A 27,517-nucleotide genomic window follows, 5' to 3' on the forward strand; every position below is an offset into this window, starting at 1 on the left:
ACAAATTAATTTGCTTAGTTGACCCCCACCATAAAGTAAAAGCGCCCCTCTTCACCACTGGCAGCACATATACTAGTTGCAGATGGGTTTGTCTTCGAAATATCATTAGAAAACACAAGAATCAGGAGTAGCATTCTCTCCCAAGCTCAAAAGTCAGGTGATCCAATATGGACTTCTTGACAAGTTGATGCATTCAATAAAAAAGAATGACCCATTCATTAATATTTAATTCCCTATTTCATTTTATGATCCAAAGCATTTTTGACAGCTTGTTCCCAATTTATGTTTCCTCTGCCTCAATCTGGTAACCTAACACTCATTTCCAGATGGAATTGAGGATTATTATCAATAGTCAAAAGCAGTGAGCAGAAGTTTTGCATTAATTCATACTAACTGCCTCTTATCTACTTTTCCTCTTTCAGAGGTTTTCCATCTACAGAAGCCCTTCCAAAAACATAGAAGTTGAGGTAATTGGATTGTTCTTTCTAACTTTAACCTGCTGCTACTGTATTCTACAGAGCACCCACATGCAAATCACATACACTCACACATCAACAATTGGCCACTCTGCCAGTTAACTTACTTCAGAAATTTTATAAGTAATGTTCTTCCCCTCCATTTCCTCCAAAAGGTGGAACAAGTATAGTTTAAAATTAAAGTTTTACAAACATTTTCTCTGAAGTATGGCGAGAGAATGGGGCCAAATTACATTCAGACATTATTTTTGTATGGAACTTTGTATAGACCTTGGCCTCAATACCTCCTTGTGCAATTGGATCCTCAATTTCCTCACTTGCAGACCCCAGTCAGTTTGGATTGGCGACAACATCTCCACAAACTCCAGCATCACAGGTGCACCACACGGCTGTGTGCTGAGCTCCCTGCTCTACTCTCCTTACACTTATGACTGTCTGGCTAAGAATAGCTCCAATGCCATTTTCAAGTTTGCTGATGACACCGGTGTCATAGGCTGAATCAAAGGTGGTGACGAATCAGCATGTAGGAGGGCGACTGAAAATCTGGCTGAGTGATGCCACAACAACTTCTTACTCAATGTCACCAAGACCAAGGAGCTGATTACTGACTTCAGGATGAAGAAAACAGGTCCTCACCAAAGGATCAGAGGTGGAGAGGGTCAGCAACATTAAACTCCTTGGTTATTATTTCGGAAGACCTGTCCTGGGGACAGCACGCAAGTGCAATTATGAAGAAAGCACAGCAGCATCTCTACTTCTGTAGGAGCTTACGAAGATTCAGCATGACATCTAAAACTTTGACAAACATCTACAGAAGCAACACACACAAAATGCTGGAAGAACTCAGCAGGTCAGGTAGCATCTATGGAAAAGAGTAAACAGTCGATGTTTTTAGACTCAGACCCTTCTTCAGAACTGAGAAAGAAGGGGGAAGATGCCCAAATAAAAAGGTTGGGGGAGGAGAAAGAAGATAGCTGGAAGGTGATAGGTGAAGCCAGGTGGGTGGGAAAGGTCAAGGGCTGGAGAAGGATGAATCTGATGGGAGAGGAGAGTGGACCATAGGAGAAAGGGGAGGAGGAGGGGACCCAGGGCAAGAATAGGGAGGCGAGAAGGTCAGAGTGGGGAATAAAGGAAAGTGGGGGGAGGGCAGAAAATTTGTTCACTGGAAGGAGAAATCAATATTCATGCCATCAGGTTAGTGGGGTGGTTGGGGGTTGGGGAATGGGGATATGTTTACTGGTAAACTTTTATAGGTGTGTAGTGGAGAGCATATTGACTGGTGGCATCACAGCCTGGTATGGAAAATCCCACAAAAAGTAATGGATAGGGCCCAGTCCATCACAGGTAAAGTGTTCCCCACCATTGAGCACATCTACATGAAGCGTTGTCACAGGAAAGCAGCATCCATCGTCAGGGATCCCACCACCAGGACATGCTCTCTTCTCATTCCTATCATCAGGAAGGTAGTACAGGAGTTCAGGACCCACAACAACAGGTTCAGGAACAGTTATTACCCCCCTCCCAAACATCAGGCTCTTAACTCAAAGGGGATAACTTCACTTGTCCCATCATTGAAATGTTCCCACAACCTATAAGCTCACTTTTTCCATCTCATGTTTTCAATATTTATTGCTTACTTATTATTATTTATTTATTTTTGTATTTTACTCAGTTTCTCATCTTTTGCTCACTGGTTGAACACCCAAGTTGATGCAGTCTTTCATTGATTCTGTTATAGTTATTATTCTATTATCGATTTATTGAGTATGCCCACAAGAAAATGAATCTCAGGATTGTATATGGTGACATATATGAACTTAGATAATAAAATTTACTTTGAAATTTGTCTTCAGTAGTGATGCTCTGGTTGAGTTCAGTCAGCAACTGAGACAAAGGCTGTTGTACAGCAACAACAAATAACGTAAAGTTTAAAGAAACCATTTAAGGTTTATAAACAATTTTTCTTTCAAGAAAAATAAACTATAAAATGCTTTCACTCACCTGTGCATCTATTTTAACTGCTCCTTCATTATATGTTGTGCTCTCGTCTCTGTTGGCCTAATAAAGATGAAGAAATATCAATTTTAGTGTGTTGTCTCTCCCTCCCCCCAACAGTTGATCACATAACCATGGGTTATATTCATACAACTGACTGACAATGTTTTGTTATCACTAATGGCGCAGAAGAGGAGGAACACATTAACCAAAAATTGCTATGTGCATTTCACAGTGAACCCCATGAGTTGCAACTCTCACTCGGATTGGTGAGGCTGCAAATTAATATTGTAGTACCATTTAATGTTGCACCATCCCATCTCAACACCAGCACTTAACAGTCTGTCACACTGTTCATCAGCATTCAGGATTGGATGAGCTCCACTTAAATATTGGGAAAGCCAGACTCATTCTGTTCGTTACCACCATTAACTGATCTCCTGGAATTTTTTTTATCCCTTTCCCTGAGCATCTTCTGAGAACTAATTAGAGTCAGCATTCTAGACTAAACCTAAATGTCATACCATCTCTATCATATGTCTTACATCAATCCTTTCTGCTTTAAATCCCTCAATCACTCCTTTGTTCAACGACTACTAAAATCCTCCCAGGGTCGGTTTTCTATCACACCCAAACCTACACACTCCATTTTGCAATGCACACTAAGGTCAATCACAAGCTCTTTATTTCTACTGGCTACCAGTACAGCAACAACTTAATTTGAAAGATCCGGTTTTACTACTCCCTGTGTATGTTCTTGCAGCCCAGCCCCCAATTCAACTTCCTATCATTCAAGGGAGGCATTCATTTGCCCAGGTCTTAACCCCGGCAATTTTCCCCCTCCAATCAATAATGTTTCTCTCTCCTCCTCACCTCTTTAGGACACTACTTAATACCCACCTGCGTTCCCAAGCCCAGACCCAATATTTGCTTTTGTATCTGGTATCAGACTTTATTTGATAATGCTCCCGTTAAGTACCCTGGGCTTTATCGCATTAACATTCAAGTTGATACAATGTATGAACAAAACCAATAGTAAATCTGCAATACTATTTCCATAGATGTGACACTTTAAAACTTACAATAAATCCAATGGTTTGGCATTTTAAACATTGATAAACATTTAATTTTCTATATTTCTACCTGTAGTAGAATCACCAAAATCCTTTGGAAATGTCCAGAAGTATCACTGACAATAGATTCCTCCAAATCTTTGCCATATTCTAAAAGGTGTTAAAAGAGATGGTTAAGAACAAAAACTATTCTTGTGGTTCACAAGTTAAAACAACAAAAGAGACAGTGATGTCTGGAGTTCATTACTAATAGCAACTACCTAGACCTCACAGAACAAATTAACTGTCTTTGCCAAAATATATCAGCATGAATACCCCCTGTAACTAATAAAATGGCCACTGGGTGTATGTTTCATGGTCTTCTGCTGCAGTAGCCCATCCACTTTAAGGTTCAATATGTTGTGCATTCAGAGATGCTCTTCTGCACACCATTGTTGTAACTTGAGGTTGTTTGGATTACAGTCATCTTCCTGTCAGCTTGAAACAGTCAGAGAGGAATCACCAAACCTCTTTCATTAACAAGGCATTTTTGCCGACAGAACTGTTGCTCACTGGATGTTTTTGTTTTTTGCTTTTTGCATCATTCCCCGTAAAGTTTAAAGACTGTTGTGTATGACAATCCCAGGAGAACAAGAGTTTAAGACACTCAAACCACTTCGTCTGGCACCAACAATCATTCCACAGTCAAAGCCACTGAGATCACATTACTTCCCCATTCTCATGTTTGGTCTGAACAACAACTGAACCTCTTGACCATGTCAGCATGCTTTTATGCACTGAGTCACTGACACATGATTAGCTGATTAGATATTTGCATTAATGAGCAGCTGTAGAGGTGTACCTAATAAAGTGGCCACTGAGTGTATTTCATTTGGTATGTCAATTAATAACATGGATCATAGTACAATGCAAGGATGAAAAGCAGGTTTATATCATTCCACCAAGTGCTGATGCTAACTTTTGAAACAATCTTTTAAAGCTGGAGTATGAGAAGACTCTTAAGTGAAAGGAGGTGCAGAACCTAAAATTTAAAAGTCACCTAACAGCACTCAAGGTACCATCTCATGTTCAAACAATTTCAATACCCTTAAGTTCATCTAGCAACAAGTAGAGTAGCCCAGCACATTAATTTTGCAGCTCAAAGACCTTCCATCAGAATTTCAAGTAAGTGACTGAAAATATTACTTTGTTTACTCCCTCCACAGATGCTGCCTAACCTATTAAAAATTTCCAACTATTCCAGGCTTTTATTTCAGATACTTTGCTTTCCAAACAAATCATGTCTCACCTGCTTTTGAACCAGTGTTATTACATACTAAATGAGGTACTAGATCATACCTTCATTATAAGCCTGAATAATTGCTTTCAGTTCCTGATTAGTTCTTGAGGCAAGAATTTCTATCAAGCATTTTTCATCAGTTCCAGCACCCTGCAAAGATACAAATCAAATATCCGTCAACAAGTTTAGAAAGGAACAATATATCACTTATATGCTTCAGAAGCTTCAATCTGAAGTCAACCTTGACTCGCAAACAGTAAAACAGAAGTGGACTTGGCACTTGTAAAAATGTAACGAGTTGGATTGTACAATCCCATCTGATTCACTATCGTTATCCTCAAGGGAGAAAACCTCCCACCCCTTCTTGAACTTGCCCGTGTGATTTCAGACAGGGAGCAGTTCATGACCCTGGGCCACACCTCTGTGGGTCAGCACAGTAGTGTAGTGGTCAACACAACACTTTATAACTCAGGCCACCCGGGTTCAATTTCCAACACTGCCTGTAAGGAGGTCTTCACCACATGGGTTTCCTCCAGGTGCTCCAATTTCCTCCCACAGTCCAAAGACGTACTGGTTCGCAGGTTAATTGGTCATTGTAAATTGTCCTGTGATTAGGCTAGCATTAAATTAGTGGGTTTCTGGTGGCGCGGCTCAAAGGCCCAGAAGGATCTACTCCACGCTGTACTTCAATAATAAAAAATAAATAAACCTCTATCAGATCTCCCCTCAGCCTCCGGTGCTCCAGAGAAAACAACCCAAGTTGTTCCAGCCTCTCGTGATAGCACATGCCCTCTAAGCCAGGCAGCATCCATACACACTTTTCCACTGTCACACTTGATTGGTCCTATTCCCTCACGTCTTATCCTCTTGCTCTTCACATACTTGTAGAATGCCTTGGGGTTTTCCTTAATCCTGTCCACCAAGGCCTTCTCATGACCCCTTCTGGCCCTCCTAATTTCATTCTTAAGCTCCTTCCTGCTAGCCTTATAATCTTCTAGATCTCTAACATTATCTAGTTTTTTGAACCTTTCATAAGCTCTTTTCTCCTTGACTAAATTTACAACAGCCTTTGTACACCATAGTTCCTGTACCCTACCATCCTTTCCCTGTCTCATTGGAACATACCTATGCAGATCCCCATGAAAATACCCCCTGAACATTTGCCATATTTCTTCCATATGTTTCCCTGAGAACATCTGTTTCCAATTTATGCTTCCATGTTCCTGCCTGATAGCCTCATATTTTCCTTTACTCCAATTAAACATTTCCCTAACTTGTCTATTCCTATCCCTCTCCAATGCTATGGTAAAGGAGATAGAATTTTGATCACTATTTCCAAAATGCTCTCCCACTGAGAGACCGGACATCTGACCAGATTCATTTCCCAATAGTAGAACAAGTACAGCCTCTCCTCTTATAGGCTTATCTACATATTGTGTCAAGAAACTTTCCTGAACACACTTAACGAACTCTATCCCATCTTAACCCCTTACTCTAGGGACATGCCAATTGATATTTGGGAAATTAAAATCTCCCACAACAACCCTGTTATTATTACTCCTTTCCAGAATCTGTCTCCCTATCTGCTCCTTGATGTCCCTGTTACTATTGAGTGGTCTATAAAAAACACCAGTAGAGTATTGACCCCTTCCTATTCCTAACTTCCACCCACAGAGACTCCATAGACAACCCCTCCATGACTTCCACTTCCTCCTTTTCTGCAGCCGTGACACTATCTCTGATCAACAGTGCCACGCCTCCACCTCTTTTGCCTCCCTCCCTATCCTTTCTGAAACATCTAAAGCCTGGCACTTGAAGTAGCCATTCCTGCCCCTGAACCATCCAAGTCTCTGTGATGGCCACAACATCATAGCTCCAAGTGCTGATCCACGCTCTAAGCTCATCCACTTTATTCATAATACTCCTCGCATTAAAATAGACACATCTCTAACCATCGGTCTGAGTACGTCCCTTCTCTATCATCTGCCTATCCTCCCTCTCGCACTGTCTCCAAGCTTTCTCTATTTGTGAGCCAACCTCCCTTTCTTCTGTCAAGTCAGTCCGATTCTCACTCCCCAGAAATTCTAGTTTAAACTCTCCCCAACAGCCTTTACAAACCTCCCCACCAGGGTATTGGTCCCCCTCAGATTCAAGTGCAACCCATTCTTTTTATACAGGTCACACCTGCCCCAAAGAGGTCCCAATGATCCAGAAATCTGAATCATTTATCACGCATTTATCCTCCACCTCATTCTATTCCCCTACTCACTGTCACGTGGTACAGGCAGTAACTCCAAGCTGACTACCTTTGTGGCCCTGCTTCTCAACTTCCTTCCTAACTCCTCGTTTTCAGGACCTCCTCCCTTTTCCTACCTATGTTGTTGGTACCAATATGTTAATTATCGTTTGTTATAAGGCATAGCCAAAAGGTGCTCAGCAGAATTTGGAGTTCCCTCTGAGATCGCACTTTCATGTGTGGGAGTAGGCCAAGGGGGATTCTGGTGACCATCTGCTCCCAGGGAACCTCCATTAGAGGAGTGATCACCAAAAAGTAAATTTGTTTTTTTGCTTTGTGTGGCCTTTCCAGGTGAGTAGCAGATACCAGGGCTCTGCACCCCCTCCCGTTCTATACACTACGATCTGGGCTGCTATTGAGTGGATCAGTTTCTTTCTCCGTGATTTGAAAGCTTTCCATCAGCAACTAGAAACATACAGTCATCAATAATCAGATTTGACAGGTAAAGAGTGCCAGAGACATTTATGACATGAGGGACACACCAGATTTGACCGCTAAGTGTGTCAGAGGCAGCTATGATACGAGGGACGCACCAAATCTGACCAGTGTGTCAGGGATGCACCATATTTGTACGGTATTGTGTCAAGGACACCAAAGATCGTCAGGAACACACTGGTACCAGTATAATGAGTAAGTAAGAGTGAGATTTGTGGAAACTGAGCTCATGAATTTAATCTCTACAGGACATTGTAGTGAACAAAAGAAAGAGAAAGTATGGTAAAGTAGGGCGAGGAAGAGACACTGGAAATAAGGGACATAAGCACGGTATATGTTTTAATAATTATGGGAAGGGATCAGTGGAAGAAATACATGTAACACGCTGTAAGGTTTTATGGCTAAGGCTAATGTAATGGCTTCTATGTAATGTCTCACTGTTAATGTAATGGTTTCTCTGTAGCAGCAATGTTTGGGTTACGGCTGAAGATAACGGGACTTTGGAATGTATGTTATCCAATGGAAGAAATGTTGTTCTTTCTTGTGTGTGGGGGAGTCGGGTTTTCTGCTGTCTTTCATCAGGGAGCAATGGAGAGAGGTTGTGAATGGAGAGTCGGAAGACCACTGGACGGAGTGGACTGAGGATCCGAGGGCCGGCTACACTTGGAGGTTGATGGGAACAAATGAACGAACAGTGAGCTCCAACGATGCCCAATAGACTTTTTTCTTAAAATGGGCCCTTTTACTTTTTATTTTCTTTACTAACCCTCTATCCAGATTAAATTATTAAAGTTCCATCATTTAATTGCATATGGTGTACTGGCTGATATTTTGCGGTGCAGATTTGTAATCAGGCAACACGTCACACAGCATCCACACAAACAAGATTTTTCAGTTTGGCTGGGCCAGAAGTTGTTTTCCCCTAGATGAACACGTGCTGGCCGAGCCTGAGGGTCACAATTTTGGGGGCTGCGTTTGGGATTGATTCCATGGGATGCTGCGTGATTGCCCTGAGCATTGAACCAGTGGGTTGTGTATTTAAGTCTGTGCTGGTATGGATGCCGGTGGGGTGAGGCAGTGGTGTGCCTCTGTGGGGTTACCGGTAACTAATGTGTGCGTGTTGAGTGGGGTGGATAGTACCCTGGATGAATTGTTAATTCGATTTCTGAGTACGGTTTTTGAGCTATTAGCAACGTTGAAATTGTAGCGCAGAGTTTTGATAAAATAGCAGGCTCAGACCTTGTTTTAGTTCAGACTAGCGCTAACATAACGGCCATGGGACTGCCAGCGTCTATCGGTGCACCAGGTGAGGCGGGGCCATGGCCTGTCCATACGGTCAGGGAGGAGGAGAAGGTAGCCAAGCGGACCGAGTCACAAGCTGAGATGCCCGCAGTTGGAGGCGGAGACTTCAAAGACAGAGTTCTATCCCTTCTGAGGAGGCTTATGGGGGCCTGCAAGGAGAAAGCTGGTGGGGAGCTTTCTGGGGACATTGTCCGTGCACCCGGTGTTTCAAGCTGCTTTTGAGGAAATGAGTGGCTGCATTGGGTCAGATACCAAATTTAAAAGAGGGACTGTGTGGTTCACCCAGTCGAAGCCAATGCTGGTATGGCCCGGGGAAGTAGAGAGACTGATGGGGACCCCAACTTTTCCAGAGTGCATGAAGGCGAGGCCCTCTTAGTGGATGCTCCGGAAGACTTCGAGGGGGATGCCCCTGGCACACCTGTTCCCGGTGACGGTAATGTCCAGTGTCCCTGTGACACAAGCTGGGGAGAAACTATAGGAAAAAGGGGGAAAGTTGACAGTGAAGATAGAGGCGGTTACCACTTGGCCAAGACCCCAGACTGTGAGCGCTCTGTGCATACGCTGCCTTTCACCAACTCCCCATTGACTGAGGAAGAGACTCCCAGCCCTTCTCCCATTGAGTTAGATGAGGAAGTGCGGAGGTCTCAGAGAATTAGGAGACCCCCAGATAGGCTGGCCTATGTAGCCCCAGGGGAACAGATTGTGACCCCTACTGTGTTGGGGAGCTATGTCACTGCCTTTTACACCAGAATTGGGCTTTGTGTTTTGCAGGAAGGGTTGGCGAATTATCTCAACATCATGAGGACATGACTAAATTCAGTGGGGGGTGAGAGTGTAACACGCTGTAAGGTTTTACTGCTAAGGCTAATGTAATGGCTTCTATGTAATGTTTCACTGCTAATGTAATGGCTTCTCTGTAGCAGCAATATTTGGGTTATGACTAGAGATAACGGGACTTCGGAATGTATGTTATGTAATGGGAGAAATGTTGTTCTTTCTTGTGTGTGTGGGAGCCGGGTTTTCCGTGGCCTTTCGTCGGGGAACAATGGAGAGAGAGGATGCGAATGGAGAGTCGGAAGACCACCGGACGGAGTGGACTGAGGAGCGAGGGTCCGAGGGCCGGCTACACTTGGAGGTCGACGGGAACAAATGAACAAACAGTGAGCTCCAACGATGCGCAATAAACTTTTTCCTTAAAATGGGCCCTTTTACTTTTTATTTTCTTTACTAACCCTCTATCCAGATTAAGATTAATAAAGTTCTATCATTTAATTGCATGTGGTGTACTGTCTGATATTTTGCGGTGTGGATTTGTAACCAGGCAACACGTCACACAGCATTCCCACAAACGAGATTTTTCAGTTTAGCAGGGCCAGAAGTTGTCTTCCCCTAGATGAACACATGTTGGCCGAGCCTGAGGGTTACATATGGATGGGGAACTAAGGGGTGTACATCGACCTTGGATAGCAGGAGAATTAAGGGCTATGCTAGAAGAACTGCCCGACACAGAGGCAGGTTTGGAAAAAGCAATTCAGAAACTTAAATTATTATTTTGTGTCACAAACCTAGTATTATGGATTTGGGGACCTTAGAGAGGGCATGATTAGGCCTTAAATTCAAATTTTATGAGGTTAAATTTCAGGGCTTTCTAGAGCACCACAACAGTGCCAGGCTAGGACCTGCCACCACACCAATTGAAGATTTCTATAAAAATATGTACAATGGATTACATGCTGCCTTTCCTCAAAAAAAAAGGCTAATTGGTTTAAGATTATGGAGGCACAACATACAGGCGAATCTGTAGAATATATACAGAAGATAGTATAGAAAATGGAACAACATTCAGTACTGCCAAAAGAGCAGGTTATGGGACCTACAATTAGTGTTATTGCAAATGGTCTTCGGCCCGAATCACATTCTGTCCCTCCCAAACAGAGGACAGCCTAATAATGTCCCAAAATAGACCTGGTGGAGATTAGCATAGGATTTACATCAAACCTTTCTACTTTCTCCGGATGTGCCTGTAAACTTATGTGGAAGAGATTTATCAAGCAGAATGGGAGCTACTATGACCTACACTCCTGAGGGACTTAATGTGTGCACACCGGCGAGCCACTGTGGACGATACTATTTCAGTAGCAGTCAACCTATTTTGTGGAAGTGGCAGTTACTCACTACCCACACATCAAGGAGTCTGGAACATTTTTACGAGAGTGCCTAGATTCTGTTTAGACCTACAGCTCAATAAGATTTGGTAAAGTCAGGCAGTGCAGTAGTTACAGGGGACAGAAAGGAGATTCTGTGGCTGCAAAGAGACACCAGGGTGGTTGGTGTATTGCCTCCCGGGTGCTAGGGTCCAGGATGTATCAGAGCAGCTGCAGGATATTCTTGGGGGGAGAACAGCCAGAGATTGTGGTGCATGTTGGCACCAATGACATAGGCAAGGAAGGTGAAGAGAAGTCCAGAGTGAATTCTGCCATTGAATGTAGGTTTACTGTAAGGCATGTTTCGTAGCTTTCCAAAACAAAGCTCACGCTTCTGGCTGAATGCAGTCAGGAGCAAACTACAGTCTCGTCTACCGTAGTTTTCAATGATGCATCAGCCAGGCACCAGCTGAGCCACGCATACACAGTGAGCGTAGAGTTAGGAAAGAGACTGAAGAGAAGGACGTCCAAGGTTGTAATCTCTGGATTACTCCTGGTATCATGGGCTAGTGCAGGTAGAAATGGGGTGATAGCACGGTTGATGCAGGGGGCAGGATTTCAAGTTCTTGGATCTTTGGAACCTTTTCTGGGGAAGGGGTGACTGGTACAAGAGGAACAGACTGCATCTGAACTGGAGGGGAATTAATATCCTGGCCAGGAGGTTTGCTAATGCTACTCAGAAGAGTTTAAACTAGTTTTGCAGTGGGCTAGGAACTGAAGCCCCAGATCAAAGGGAAGGATCGGACCAGAAGGTAGATGTTAGGTAAAGTTTTGAAAGGCAAAATCAAAATAACAGGCATGATGGGTCGGATAGAATGAAGTGTGTATATTTTAATGCTATGAGTATCATGGATAAGAATGATTAACTTAAGAGCATGGAGCAGTACATAGAACTATGATGTTGCAGCCATTATTGAAATTAGGTTGAGAGAGGGACAGGAATAAGTGATTAATGTACCAAGTTTTTGAAGTTTTAGAAAAGAAAGGGGAGGAAGTAAGGGGGTGGGGGCATAGAAAGAGTTGCATTACTAATCAAGGACAATACCACAACTGCACTCAGGAGAGATATAATAGAGAGGTCAGACTGAGTCCATTTGGGTTGAACACAGGAATAGGAAGGGTGCAATCACTGTGATGGGATTGTACTATAGAACAACACCTCCCTCCCCCATAGCCACCGGGACATTGTAATTAGATTAAGGAAATGTGTAAAAATAATAGGGTTTAATAGGGTTGTTGTCTTGGGGATTTCAACTTCCCTAATATAAACTGGGCCCTTCTTAGTACAAGGGCTTCAGATAAGACAGAATTTGTTAAGTGCATCCAGGAAAGTTTTATAAATCAATATGTGGACGGCCCAACAAGAGAGGGGGCTGTACTGGACCTGGTGTTGGGTAATGAGCCTGGCCAGGTTACTGGCCTTTCAATGGGTGAACAGTTAGGAAATAGTGACCACAACGCCTTAACTTCTTTGAGGATAGCTATAGATAAAGACAAGTATGGCCCTCGCAGGAGAGTTTTAAACTGGAGTAGGGCAAATTATGAGGGCATTAGGCAGGAACCAAGCAGCGTTAATTGGGAACACCTTTTCTCTGGCAAGTCCACATCAGACATGTGATCAACTGCACAGAGTACAGGAAAGGTAATTTCCTGTTGGAAGGAAGGATGAGGATGGAAAGATAAGAGAAGTTTGGATTTCCAGAGAGATGATGAATTTAGTCAAGAAGAAAAAGGAAAAGTATGCAAAGCTGCTGAAGTTAGGATCAAACAACATGAGAATAAAGAAGCCAGAACAGAACTAAAGAAGGGAATTAGGAAAGCCAGGATTGGTCATGAAAAGTCCTTGCCAAGTTGGATTAAGGTGAATCCTAAGGTATTCTATACACATATCAAGAGCAAGAGGATAATTAGGCAGAGGATAGGACCAGTCAAGGATAAAGCGGGAAACATTTGCTTGGGTGCAGAGAATGCGTTTCAGGTCATTATTTACCAAGGAAAAGGATAAGGAGGACCAGGAGATCAGTGCTGAGTGTATAAATACGTTAGGGCATTTCGAGGTCAGGGAGGAAGTATTGGGCCTCCTAATGAGTATTAAGATAGATAAGTCTCCACTGCCTGTTGAGGTTTACCCCAGGTTACTGAAAGAAGCAAGAGACGAGATTACTGGGCCATTGACCAGTATCTTTGTGTCCTCTCCAGCCACAGTCGAGGTCCCAGAGGACTGACGAGTGGCTAATGTTATTCCTCTATTTAAGAAGGGAAGAAGGAAAAATCTTGGGAACCATAGACTGGCAAGTCTCACGTCAGTTGTAAGGAAATTGTTGGAGAAAATTCTTAGGGGTAGGATATATGAGCATTTGGAAACTCATGGCCTAATTAGGGAGAGCCAGCATAGCTTTGTGCGTGGCAAGTCATGCCTTACCAACTTGATTGACTTTTTTTCCCCACAAGGTGACGAGAAAGATTGATGAGGGTAGGACAGTGGATGTTGTCTACATGGATTTTAGTAAGGCACTTGACAAAGTCCCTCATGGGAGGTTCATCCAGAAGATTAAGATGCATGGGATCTGCAGCGAATTGCCTGTTCAGATTCAGAACTGGCTTGCGCATAGGAGACAGAGATAGTGGTTGAAGGAACTTATTCAAGCTGGAGGTCTGTATTTGGTGGTGTTCCACAGGGATCTGTACTGGGACCTCTGCTGGTTTTGATGTATATAAATAACCTGGATGAAAATGTAAATGGATGGGTTAGTAAATCTGCGTATGTTGCGGAAATTTGCAAGATTGCTGAAGTTGTGGATAGTGCAGAAGACCGGCAAAGAATACAGCACAATTTAGATCTGTTGCAGATGGCAGATGGAGTTTAACCCAGGTAAATGTGAGGTAGTACACTTTGTTGGAGCAAATGCAAGGAGATGGTACACTGTTAAGGACAAGATCCTGAACAGTGTTGCTGAGCAGAGAGATCTTGGGATCCAAGTTCTTGGCTCCTTGAAAGTGGCTACACTGATCAATAAGGTGGTTAAGGCGGCTTATGGAATGCTTGCTTTTATTAATCAAGCATTGAGTTCAAAAGTCAGTAAGTTATGTTGCAACGTTATAAGACTTTGGTTACGACACATCTGGAGTGGTGCATACAATTCTGCTGGCCCCTCTATAATGTTGAGGCTTTGGAGAGGGTGCAGAAGTGGTTTAATCAGGAGGCTGCTTGGCTTAGAGGGCAGGTCCTATCACAACAGGCTAGATAAACTTGCGTTGTTTTCTCTGGAGTGTCGCAGACTGAGGAGAGATCTAAAGGAGGTTTACAAGATTATGAGAGGCATAAATAGTGTGGACAGAGAATATCTATTTCCCAGGGTTTAAATGTCTAATACCAGAGGATATGCATTGAAGCATTAAATGTTTTTACTCAAGAGTCATGGATGCCTGGAATGCACTGCCTGGTAAGGTGGTACAGGTAAATACGTAAGAGGCTTTTAAGAGACATTTGTATAGTCACATGGATGTAAGGAAGATGGACATGGTATAGGTAACATTAATTAGTGTTTGGGTGTTTTTGATTTGCTTTTTAACTAGTTCAGCACAACATTGTGGGTCAAATGCCCTGTTCCTGTGCTGTACTGTTTTAAGTGGCACTGTTATCTTCACCGTATAGCTTATTATGACTCAGCTGGAAATGACCATTTTATACAGCTGAAATTGGGCTCTGCTATCGGTACGGCAATTGTTCTATACACTTCTGAAATATACGTAGGTGATTCCAGTATTGCAGAGGCAGTGAGATTTCCCCACAAGATTCAGTGGACAATACAAGATCAGGAGACCAGGGAACTCCACCCAGCTCAAGCAGTTTCCAGAGGTAAGGCAGCAAAGGACTTTGGACCAATGGTCACGGGTCCATGAGGACTGCCATGACAGAAGGTCCTGGAGATGATTGGATGGAGTCTGTAGTAACAATGTGTTCTTTTATCTCTCCCTGATGCACTAGGATCAAAGGCAACCTTTGAACAGGAAGTTGTAGGAGGGGTTGTTGTTCAGTGCTGATGTGAAACCTTTACTATTCAAAGTCCCACTGCAACTTTGGGCCCTCTAACCAAGATACTCACAGCCAAGCCACATAAAGTGACCATCAAACCAACTGCTCCACTGCCCCACAGGGCATAGTACCCTCTCTTCCCAGAGGCTGAAGAGGGGTTTATAGATCATACAAATCAAACATGGTATACCCTTAGATTAGCGCAACCTGTGAATCAAGTTTGAGAACAATGTATGATAGGTATTTTACAAGATCCAGGCAAACTAGTGAAGATGGAAGGATCTCATACACTACCCTCTGATGGACTGTTCATGCACTTACAGATGGATTTTACAGAATTACCTCCATGTGAAGGATATAAATATGTATTGCTCATTATTGTTGTTTTTTCACAATGGTTTGCAGCATTTCCTTATAGAAAGAGTGATGTAGTTATAGTAGCTAAATGTTTATTGAAGGCAATCATCCAGAGCTTGGGGATCCTTTGGAAGCTGCCTAGCAGGAACGGTCCCCATTTTACTGGGAAGGTAATGTAAGTATGTCTGGCCTTACAGATTGACCATTTCCATTGCAGCTACCATCCGCTGTCAGCAGGCTTAGTAGAAAGGAAGAATGGAATGATTAAAAAACAAGCTTAGTAAAATGTGTGAGCAATTGAAAGCTAACGAGGTGAGCAAAGTCTTTTACTAATCAAAATGCTAAACATATAAGCTACAAAAACAGAATGATAGAGACAGTGAAAAGTCCAATGAGCAAACCTTTGCATTAAGCAAACCAGTGAACAATGTAGTTCAATCGATATGCACTGTTTGAAGTTTCAAAGCCAACTACAACACAATGGTAAAGCACTGCCACAACTTCAAGTCCTGCAAGTGATACTACTGCTTGTGCTCCACCCTGGGAAATACCTACTTCTGAAGCTCTGCCCAAGGAATTAAAGCTCACATTGAACAGTCTCCTTATACAGTGCCACCATTCCAACACAGAAGAGTTACAGCATCTGGGACAGCAACACTATCCGAACTCCAAGGAATTACAGGATGGACATGACATGGACTCTACAGTGGCCCCTAGTGACTGATGTGAGAATGACAGTGATGAAACAAAAATATTGGCAGCCATGTCAGATGAAACTATTGCTAGTGACTGATCTATCAGCTGTTGTTCAAACACTCAACAAACTGAAGGACAAGAAGTGCTCAGCCGACCCCGTGACTCCTAATGAAGAACAACTCAAAATGTTTTAAACTTTAAATTGAATTAAATTGCACTTGAATTAAGAATCCCTGATACAGTGAACAATTCACTCTGCGTGTTAACGAGAAACACAATAGCAGTCTTAATTTAAGGGCACAGAGACTGGTAGCATCCTGTTGATTATTATTCTGCCAAAGATTTAACTCTATCCCCTGATAGCCCCTGAATGGGGGAGGGGGGTTTCAAATTGGTGTTTCTGGAACCGAAGTGCAGGCAGCAGGTAACACATCACTGCAACCAGAAGGGCAAGGGCCCCTGTCTGGGGACCAGTAAAGATACACATATGGAAATAACTAATCTTAGTCCACCTCGTCCGCTGAATGACACTCAATGGCTATGTGGTTACCAAGCCTACCTCAAGTTGCCAGGCTCGTCCCCAGAGCACAAGGAGAAGTGGAGAGAGCCGTGCTCCTGGAAGAGCTGCAGTTATCTTGTCTACGTAGTGCCCCACATGCAACACTTGGTGTGTCTACCTCAGCACCCTCTGGTCCAGTGGCACCAGAGGTCCATAACGGAGGCCGAGAGAGTCCGGATGATTCCCTTTCTGGACCATGGGATTGCTAGACATCCCAGGAACTGAATAATACGGAAAACATAGCAAATAAAACCGCATACCCCTTTGAAGCATTAACCAAGTTGTCAGCAGAACTGATGGCTGTTCATACAGCAGCATTACAGTAGAACAGAGTGGCAGTAAATTTTATTCTATTGGGCAAGAATGTTGTACTTGCATATTTGATGAATCACAAATATTATTAACTTGGCAAATGACATCAGTGAAGCTACCAAGGAGATTAAGTAGGGAATCAATGTCACAACTATGACACTCTGGGAGGTAGATGTTGACCATTTGGAACGTTGGGAGAATGGTGAGCAACTATTCTGTCTTATGGTATAATTATTGGTATTATGATAATGGCTGTTATTCTTTTACAATTTTTGTGTGAAATAACAGGACAAAGGAGAAGATATCAAGGAAAAGAATAGGAGCACGATAAAGTGAATGGATGAAAAGGGCATTTTGGATAGAGCTTTGAAACCACATCATTGCTTTATATACAAATATATGTACATTTCAATCATGTATTTGGTGAAAAGTCATGTTATCATGAGTGAGAAAGGAGGGACTGTGGAAATGTACTGTTAGTAATAAAATGGCGTTTTGTCTGTAACAAAATGGAACCTGTATTGTACTAGAGTGCTTTGCTTATAGTGTCCATGCAATATTATGCCATTTGAACCAGAGTCCTTTGACAAACTACAGTGCCAGCAGATTTGACTACTAGTAGAATGCCAGGTACACTGATTAAGCAGACATATGGAATGTCCTGGAACTAACGTTGTACTTGGCTATAAAGAATACATGTTGTGTTTTTTTTTCGAAGCTATCACAGGCTCTTGTACGGTCTAGTCTTTTCTTGCTGCAAGTTAAATAAACACACTTACGATGATTCACTCTGAGTTAATTGGTGCTTGATGTAAAACGTAGTGGAACAGTGCTCGACGAGGTCTGAAAACTGTAAGATTCACTCCCTAACAAATGAAGCAGTCCATACCCATTTGCAATAGGACTTGGGCAACATTCAAGCATGGGTTGATAAACGTAAAGTCACATACCACAAGTGTACTAGGCAATAGCCATCTCCAACGAGGGCAAGCCCAAACATCAACCAATTTTCATACACCTATTTTAATAAATAAAACCAAATACTTTTTTAAAATTTGCATCTGCGCTTCCCCAGACTAAATGGGCAGTGATGGTGCGCCATCTTATTGAACTGCTCCAGTTCTCCTGGCGAATGACGTCAAATAATGCAGCTGAGTAAAGCCAGTTCCAAGACTCAGACTCAAGGACAATGAAAGAATGGGAAAATCTGAAAGCAAGGATGGTTCAAAAGTTCAAAGTAAATTTATTATTAAAGTATGTATAGGTCACCAGGATGAATACATGTCTCTACCAATGTGCTCCTTCCCTCCGCTAGTCTGCAGGTCACCCTTGGGCAAGGTGTAGCACCTGCCTAGCAACCCCCCCCACCAAAAAACCAGGGTTACATGAAGCCATGGGAGCAGTTGGTGGACGGTTGTAGAAGCAGCTGGTGCATTTCACAGGTCCTGGTTATGCAACCACTGACACCAGGCAGATAATCTTTGAAGAGCAATAAGGGCTGGGGTCATCCATCTTGGAAAGACACTGCCCACAAGATAGCAATAGCAAACCACCTCTGTAGAAAAATTTGCCAAGAACAATCACGGTCATGGAAAGACCATGATCACCCACGTCATACAACATGGCACATAATGAATGAATAATTGAAATGTCACCTACAGACAGAACTGCACCAACAGTGCAGATAGCTAAGACGAAACATCCATGGTCAACGTCTACCAACGGAGGGCCACTATATCTTACCATATAACACCCTAAGATTCATTTTTTCACTGGCAGAGTAGAACAAAGAAATACAATAGAACCAATAAAGCCTACAAGCAGACCAAGACTGGCAAACAACCAATGTGCAAAGAAAAATTGTGCAAATACCAAAATAAATAAATAACATTGAGAACACAAGTTGTAGAGTCCATGAAAGTGCATCCATGGGTTGTAGAATCAGGTCAGAATTGAGGTGAGTGAAGTTCAGGGGCCTGAAAATTGAACCTGGTAGTGTGAGACCCAAAGCTTCCGTACCTCCTTCTCGATGGCAGCATTAAGCTGGGCACGAATGAAGGTCCTTAATGGGAGACTTCTGGTAGAACTCATGGAGTGAAGTCGTGTTCTTGACTCGCTCCATTACCTCTGAGCTTTATCCTATGATCAGCTACATTTAAGTTAACGATTTTTACAATACCTTGCAGCAGATTGCTATTATATATTTGGATGCGCTTAAGGTCCGCTATGTCTAAGAACGGAAAAGACGGCAAACCTCTGGTTAGACCGAAAGTTACCGTCCCCCTCCAATTGAACCAGCGGTAACTATGCAAACTATATCGGAGCTGATTTGTGTGGAAATTTCAACTACTATATCGGATCAGATTCGTACGGAAATTTCAACTAAACTGCAGAAAATTATCGATGAAATTGATAAAATGAAAACATCTATTACCGAACATCAGACTGCTATATCTAATCTCCAAAAATCCACACAACAAAATGAACTCAAGATGGGGAAAATTGAAGAAACAATTACTGTAATGAAGAAAAAACTTGACTTTCTGACCTTTAAAAATTCTGACTTGGAATGCAGAATGCGACGACAGAACATCCGAATTATTGGTATTCGTGAAGCTGCTGAATCTAGTGACCCTATAAAGTTTTTCTCCCAACTTTTAAAAGATTCATTTCTCACCTTATTTCTTGATCAACCACCACTATTGGATCGGGCTCACAGAGTCCCATTATATTCGCCTAAGTCAGATAAACCTCGGCATGTTATTTTACGATTTCATTATTTTCAAGACAAGGAGAAGTTGCTTCGCTTTGTTCGCCCTAAGGGTTACATTGATTTCTCGGATCTTCGCTTTCGCCTGGTGGAAGATTTCAGTAAACAGGTTCGCGATCAACGTGTCCGTTACAGATCTGTGATGTCGAAATTCTACAATATGGATTTAAAACCAGTATTGCTTTATCCCGCACGTTTGAAGATTCGATTGTCTGATGGGTCTTCCCATTTTTTCGACTCTCCATCGGAAGCCCAGAGTTACCTAGATCAACTCTCGCACTATTAAATCATCTCTGTTTGATCAGACGCAGTTAATTTGTTGGGTTTAATTTTTTTTTGCTTTATATGAGGGCAGAAAAGTTTTTTTTTTCCATTTAATTAATATGGTTGCCAAACTTTTTTTTTAACTGCGTCATTTCTTTCTTTTGCCTTGAACATCTTAATTACATTATTAAATTATCTCTGACTGATCGGAGGCAGTTAATCTGTTGGGTTTAATTTTTTTTGCTTTATATGAGGGCAGAAAAGTTTTTTTTTCGGTCTAATTAATTTGGTTGCCAAACTTTTTTTTAAACTGCATCATTTCTTTCTTCTTCCCTGGGGATTCTGGATGGCTATTCCCTCAGCGTCATTTTACGTATATCCCTAGAGGCCTTAAACTTCGTAGTTTTCAAAGGTACTTTTTGTAGTTTTCATGGTTAGTCTATGTTAATATTTCATTTTCTTGTTTAAGTATACGGTCTGTTATAGGTTAATGGTTTTCTTTATATGTACCTTTTTTTTGTATTATATTGTTTTCGTTTTAATCGGTGCACTTTTTTTTATTCCTTTACTGTTTTATAACTTTAGCTGATCTTTTTATATACACACTTTTTTTTAGTGAGCATCTATCAGAAGTCATGGGGGTAGTTCTAGTGCTCGCTTCTTTCTGACTGGTCTATCTTAGATTTAGCTTTGGGGGTACGGGGTGGGGGGGCAGGGGGGCTTCACTTTTTAGTTTTTCTTCCTTCTTGGGCTACTTACATTACCAAAGTATTGGTCACGTTCTCTTTCCCGTTATCTCTTGTTTATTCTGTTCCCTTTCCGGGTTCATGGATCGAACCTATTGTCAATCCTCCTTTATTTGAGGGTTGACTTTAGGGATTATGGAGTCTATTATTAATTTGGTGTCTTGGAATACTAATGGTCTTAATCATCCAATTAAAAGGAAAAAAGTCTTTAACGTATTCCAGAGACTTAAAGCACATATTCTATTTTTACAAGAGACCCATGTGCGGAGGGGGGACAGACTACGTTTTTTAAAGTTCTGGAAGGATCAACACTTCCATTCGAATTCCAACACTAAAATTTGAGGAGTTTCTATTTTTATAGATCCCTCAATCACTTTTGTACAACACGATATTATTTCTGATCCGAATGGTAGATTTCTATTGGTTAGTGGTTTACTTTTTAATAAAAAGGTAGTTTTGGTTAACGTTTATGCCCCTAACACGGACTGTCCGGAATTTTACAAATCATTATTTAATTTGTTCCTGAATTTGAATGAGTTTTCTCTAATCTGGGGCGGGGACCTTAATACTTGTTTATCCCCATTATTGGACCGTTCGGCTCCTTTACGGACCCTACCCAATAAATCTGCAACCTTGATTAATTCATTTCTCTCAGATTCCGGATCGACGGACATCTGGCGTTTTTTGCATCCTCGGGAAAAAGATTTTTCTTTTTTTTCCACATGTTCATCGTTCCTATTCAAGAATTGATTTTTTTTTTATTGACTCTCGTCTTATTTCTTCAGTGGTTAAGTGTGAATATGATTCTATATCCATTTCGAATCATGCTCCACTTAAGCTTTCTATTAAAATTCAGGCCAAACACAAAATAATAGACAATGGCGTTTTAATTCGCTGTTGCTTCAGGACTCGGATTTTGTTAACTTTATGAATGAACAGATTGATCTCTTTTTTACAATCAACTGCACAGAGGATATATCCATGAACACCCTTTGGGATACTTTTAAAGCTTATATTCGTGGTCAGATCATCTCTTATTCTGCTGCTTTGAGGAAGAGGTTGAAGGAGGAGGAGCTGGCTATTGTGGACAAGATTAAGGAAATTGATAAGAAATATGCTACAGCTCCCTCTGAGAAGTTGTATAAACAAAGAACCGAACTTCAAATGGAACACAGTTTATTACTTTCGTCCTCTATTGCAAATCAATTAATGAAAACAAGAAGCGAATTTTATATACATAGTGACAAAGTCGGTAAACCGTTGGCTAATCAGTTGAAGTCTAATTATACCAAATTTCAAATTAATCAGATTTATAATCAAAAAGATCAACTGATATTTGATCAAGCTGAGATTAATCAATCCTTTTTTGACTTTTATTCCTCCTTATATCAATCAGAGTCTCCACCAGACTCTAAACATATGCATGACTTTTTAGATAACCTGGATTTCCCTCAGATTTTACATGATATATCTTCTATGTTAGATTCTTTCTTTACTACTGACGAGATTAAGAATGTTATCTTTTCTATGAACCCGGGGAAAGCTCCTGGTCCTGATGGGTTTATCGCGGAATTTTATAAATTTTTTGCAACCTCATTAATCCCTTGGTTATTTAGGGTTCTGGAGACCTCATTAAAACTTGGTAAACTTCCCGAATCCTTCTATAGAGCATCGATCTCTTTAATATTAAAGAAGGATAAAGATCCTGCTCAATGTGCATTTTATAGACCAATATCCTTATTAAATGTTGACTCTAAAATTTTTTCTAAATTATTAGCAAACAGATTAGAAAAAGCACTTCCTTATATTATTTCGGAAGACCAAATGGGTTTTCTTAAAGGTCGTTACTCTTTTTATAATATTCGTACACTGTTAAACATTGTCTATACCCCGTCACAAAATGATCCTGAATGTGTCATTTCCTTAGACGCTGAAAAAGCTTTTGACAGAGTTGAATGGCCTTACTTATTTAAGGTGCTTGAAATGTTTAATTTCAGCCTGAAATTTATATCCTGGATCAAATTGTTATATCATTCTCCTATGGCCTCAGTTCGTACTAACTCTTTAAATTCACCTTTTTTCCCTCTTTTTCGAGGTACTAGAGAAGGTTGTCCTCTTAGTCCTTTATTATTTGATATTGCATTAGAACCTCTTGCAATTGCTATTCGAGAATCTCCAAATATTATTGGCATAACTCGTGGTTCAAAGTCTCATAAAGTATCGCTTTATGCTGATGACTTGCTTTTATATATTTCTAATCCTCAAAAATCTATTCCTGCTGCTTTAGATTTATTAGCACAATTTAGTCTTTTTTCAGGTTATAAGTTAAATCTCAGTAAGAGTGAACTTTTCCCGATTAATAAGCAAGTTCCCTTATATCAGAACCTCCTGTTTAAATTGGTTAATAACCATTTTTCATATCTTGGGATTAAAATTACCTGTAAACATATGGATTTATTTAAGACTAATTTCCTACCCTTAATTGATCACATTACTCAACTTTCATTTAAATAGTCTCCATTTTATTTAACTTTGATTGGTCGTATTAATGCTGTTAAGATGTTTATTCTGCCAAAATTTTTATATGTATTTCAAGCACTACCGATTTTTGTTCCAAAATCCTTTTTTGACAAAGTTGACTCTAAAATTTTTTCTTTTATTTGGCAAAATAAAAACCCAAGATTGGGTAGAATACACCTACAGAAAGCTAAGAGAGATGGAGGCTTGGCATTACCTAACTCTAGATTTTATTTTTGGGCAATTAATATTCGACACATGAAATTTTGGTTACTTGACCAAGATACACTAACCATTCCTAAATCGGTAGTATTGGAATTACAATCTGCTCAAGGTTATGCACTTGGCTCCATTTTAGGTTCTTCTCTTCCTTTCGATTTGAAACGCTACAAACAGGTTTGTAACCCGATAGTTAAATATACCTTACGTATTTGGTTTCAATTCCAAAAATTTTTCGATCTTAATCAATTTGGGCTTGCGATTCCTATTTTAGGTAACATATTCTTTCCCCCCTCTTCCTTGGACCGTGCCTTTCGAATTTGGAAGACTAATGGTATATCATGGTTTTTGGATTTATTTTTAGATGGCTCCCTTATGTCTTTTGAACAACTATCTAACAAATATAACTTACCAAGAATATATTTTTTAGATATCTCCAAGTTAGAAATTTCCTAAGTACTATACTCTCTTCCTTTCTGACGTTACCTCCTACATATATTTTAGATACTATAAATAACCTTAACCCATGTCAGAAAGGTGTAACGGCTATTATTTATAATACTATCATGAAACTTAGGAAAGCTCCATTCGATAAGATTAGGTCAGATTGGGAAAAGGAATTGGGCTTTATTATTTTGGCGGATGACTGGGCGCATATTTTACAACTAGTCAATACTTCCTCTATCTGTTCCAAACATTCCCTAATTCAATTTAAAGTTGTTCATAGAGCACATATGTCTAAAGATAAATTAGCTCATTTTTATTCTCATATTAACCCTCTTTGTGACAGATGTCATGAGGAGATAGCCTCTTTAACTCATATGTTTTGGTCCTGTCCTACTTTGGAAACATTTTGGAAAGACATTTTTAATATTATTTCAAAGGTAGTGAATATAGATATTTCTCCCCATCCTATTACCGCTATCTTTGGATTACCTAAAATTTCCAGTAATCTTTCCCCTTCAGCCCGTAGAATGATTGCATTTCTTACTTTGATGGCAAAAAGATGTATTTTACAACATTGGAAAGAGATTAATGCCCCAACTACGTTCTTTTGGTTTTCTCAGACGATACTATGTTTAAATTTGGAGAAAATTAGAGGTAATCTTTATGATACTTCAGTTAAATTTGAACAGACTTGGAGAACTTTTATTCAACATTTTCATTTAATGTAATTTTTTTCCTCTTTGCCCATATTTACATTCCCTTCTTGCTTTTTTAACGGTTTTTAATGGAGGTCGGGTTTGAGGACATGATTGTTTTAAGTTGTTTAAGTCTACTTGTTGCCTAGTTAGCCCATTGCTTTGCTTTGCTTTTTAGATTAGTTGCACGGCGGGGGTTTTTTTGGGGTTTTTTTCTTCTCTTTACTGATATGTATGGAAAATTAGTATACTATTATATTACCTTGTTATTTTATATCTAAATTGCACTGTTTGTACAAACTTTTTTTGTGTATTAATATCTCTTGCAAATCTATATTGCAACAGTGTGTTAGTGTCTACAGGGTTTACTTTTTGTGTACTAATTTAATAAAAAGATTTAAAAAGAAAAGAAAGAAAGTCCTTAATGACAGATGCTGCTTTCTTGTGGCAGTGCTCCTTAAAGATGTGTTCAATGGTGGAGAGGGCTTTGCCTGTGATGGACTGGGGTGCATCGACCACTTTTTGTAGGCCTCTCCATTCTTGGGCATTAGTGTTTCCATACCAAGCTGTGATGTAACCAGTCGGGATACTCTCCACTGTATCTACAGAAGTTTGTCGAAGTTTTAAATGACATGCAAAACGTGCAAAAACTTCCAAGGTAGTAGAAGTGCTGCTGTGACTGCTCTGTAATGACACTTGCATGCTGGTCCTGGGACAGACTCTCCGATAACACCAACACCAAGGAAGTTTAAGTTACTGACTCTCTCTGCCTCAAATCCCCTAATTAGGCCCGGTTCATGGACCTCTGGTTTCTTCATCTTGTAGTCAATAACCAGCTCTTTGGTTTCTGCTACATTGAATGGGAGGTTGCTCATCAGATTCAACCAGATTTTCAATCTCCTACCTATATGCCCCTTTGTCACCACCTTTGATTTGGTCAACAACAGTAGCATCATCAGCAAAGTTAAATATGGCATTGGAGCTGTACTTAGCTACACAGTCACAAGTATAAAGTGAGTAGAGCAGTGGGCTAAGCACACAGCCTTTTGAGCACCTCTGCTGATGGAGATTGCAGAGGAGATGGAGTCTGCAAGTGAGGAAACCCAGGATCCAGCTGTAGAAGTAAGTATGGAGGCCTAGATCTTGGAGCTCAGTAATTATTTTAGGGATGATAGTATTGAATGCCGAGCCGTAGTCAATGAAGAACATCCTGATGTATGCACCTTCACTGTCCAGATGTTCCAGAGCCGAGTGAAGAGCCAATAAAATGGCATCTGCTATTAACCTGCTGTGATCGTAAGCAAACAGGAGTGGATCTAAGTCACTGGTCAGGTAGGAGTTGATATGCTTCATGACCAACCACTCAAAGCACTTTACCACAGGGATGATAGTCATTAAGGAAAGTTACTATGCTCTCCTTAAAGCAGGTGGGTACCTCAGAGTGCCAACGCAAAAGGGTATAGTTGTCAGTAAACACTCTAGCCAGTTGATTCACACAGATCTTCAGTACATGGCCAGGTACACCGTCTGGACCAAATGTTTTCCATGGGTTCACTGCCCTGCAGGATGCTTGCACATCCGTCTCAGAGACTGAAACCACAGGGCCACCGGGGGCTGTAGGAGTTTGTAAAGTAACCTCCATGTTCTGTCAAAGTGAACATAAAAGGCATTGAGCTCAATTGGATCAAAACCTCGTCACACGTGTTGCATGGTTTTGCTTTGTAGGTAGTGATAATATTCAAGCCCTGCCACAGCTGTCGAGCATTCTTCCGAGATTAAAGTTTGGTCGAGAATTGCCACTTTGCATGTGGCTTTCTGAGAGTCACACGTGGCCCTCTCGTAATTTTGCAGCTCATCAGTCCTGAATGCCACTGGCCCAGCCCTAATCAGATTGTAGATCACTTGGTTCATCCAAGGCTTCTGGTTGGGGAGGACTGAATGATTTTTGTGTGGACAAATTCACCCACAAGTGTTTTTATAAAGTCCATGACAACTGTGGCTATTCATTCCTTGAATGTGACCAAGTTCATCAAATCGAGGCAATTCTGTAGCAGCTGCTCTGCCTTCTACGACTGCCTCTTTGATGTCCTTCTCTACCACCTTGCTCTTTAGCCTCAGGTAGGAGGAGGACATCTGCATACATACTGCCAAAACATTCAACGCTTTTGTTAACTCTAGGCTAAACCACAATACCACCCTCCCAGTTGACCTCCGATCTTCCACACTCTGCAGTCCTCCCAAAGGACATCCAAAATCACCTTGTATATCCCAATTTACTTCTGTCCACGTGATCAGTGCCACACTCTAGATCCTTGCCCGTCATTGCCTCACTTTTAAAAGTTTTGTCCTCCCAGTTAAATCTTTTTATGACCTTAATCCCTTACTAACACCCAATTGCAGGGCTTGGGAGTATGAAGTACTTTGAGAGGTTGGTCGTACCTGTCTCAGGAAGGACCTGGACCCACTGCAATGTGCCAATTGCCACAACAGGTCTACAGCAGATGCAATCCCAGTGGCTCGCCATGCAGCCTTGGATCACACGGACATGCAAAAGATCGAAGTAAGTTGCAGGAAACTTGAAAAATTAGTCAGCTCCATCATGGGTACTCGCCTCCATAGTACCCAAAATATCTTCAAGCGTTGCCTTCAGAAGGCAGTATCCATCATTAAGGATCCCTACCAACCGGGACATGCCCTTTTCACACTGCTACCATCAGGACGGAGATACAGAAGCCTGAAGGCACATACTCAGTGATTCAGGAACAGCTTCCCCTGTCATCCGATTTCTAAATGGACAATGAACCCATGAACACTACCTCAATACTTTTTTTATTTCTGT

The 27,517-nt window shown here is 41.2% G+C and overlaps 1 protein-coding gene across 3 annotated transcripts in view; it reads right to left on the reverse strand.

Annotated features, from left to right (window-relative positions):
• The window catches only part of LOC134345603 (annexin A5-like), a 56,005-nt gene that overhangs the window by 13,923 nt on the left and 14,565 nt on the right, over positions 1-27,517 (reverse strand). For all 3 annotated transcript variants that reach the window (XM_063046519.1, XM_063046518.1, XM_063046516.1), the window contains exons 6-8: positions 4,883-4,973; positions 3,615-3,694; positions 2,478-2,534 (exon numbers count right to left, since the gene is read on the reverse strand). In XM_063046519.1, coding sequence (XP_062902589.1) covers positions 2,478-2,534; positions 3,615-3,694; positions 4,883-4,973 — 228 coding nt within the window. The remainder of the gene's footprint in view (positions 1-2,477; positions 2,535-3,614; positions 3,695-4,882; positions 4,974-27,517) is intronic.

The sequence above is a fragment of the Mobula hypostoma genome, chromosome 4 (genome assembly GCF_963921235.1).
Source record: "Mobula hypostoma chromosome 4, sMobHyp1.1, whole genome shotgun sequence".
Taxonomy (NCBI): domain Eukaryota; kingdom Metazoa; phylum Chordata; class Chondrichthyes; order Myliobatiformes; family Myliobatidae; genus Mobula; species Mobula hypostoma.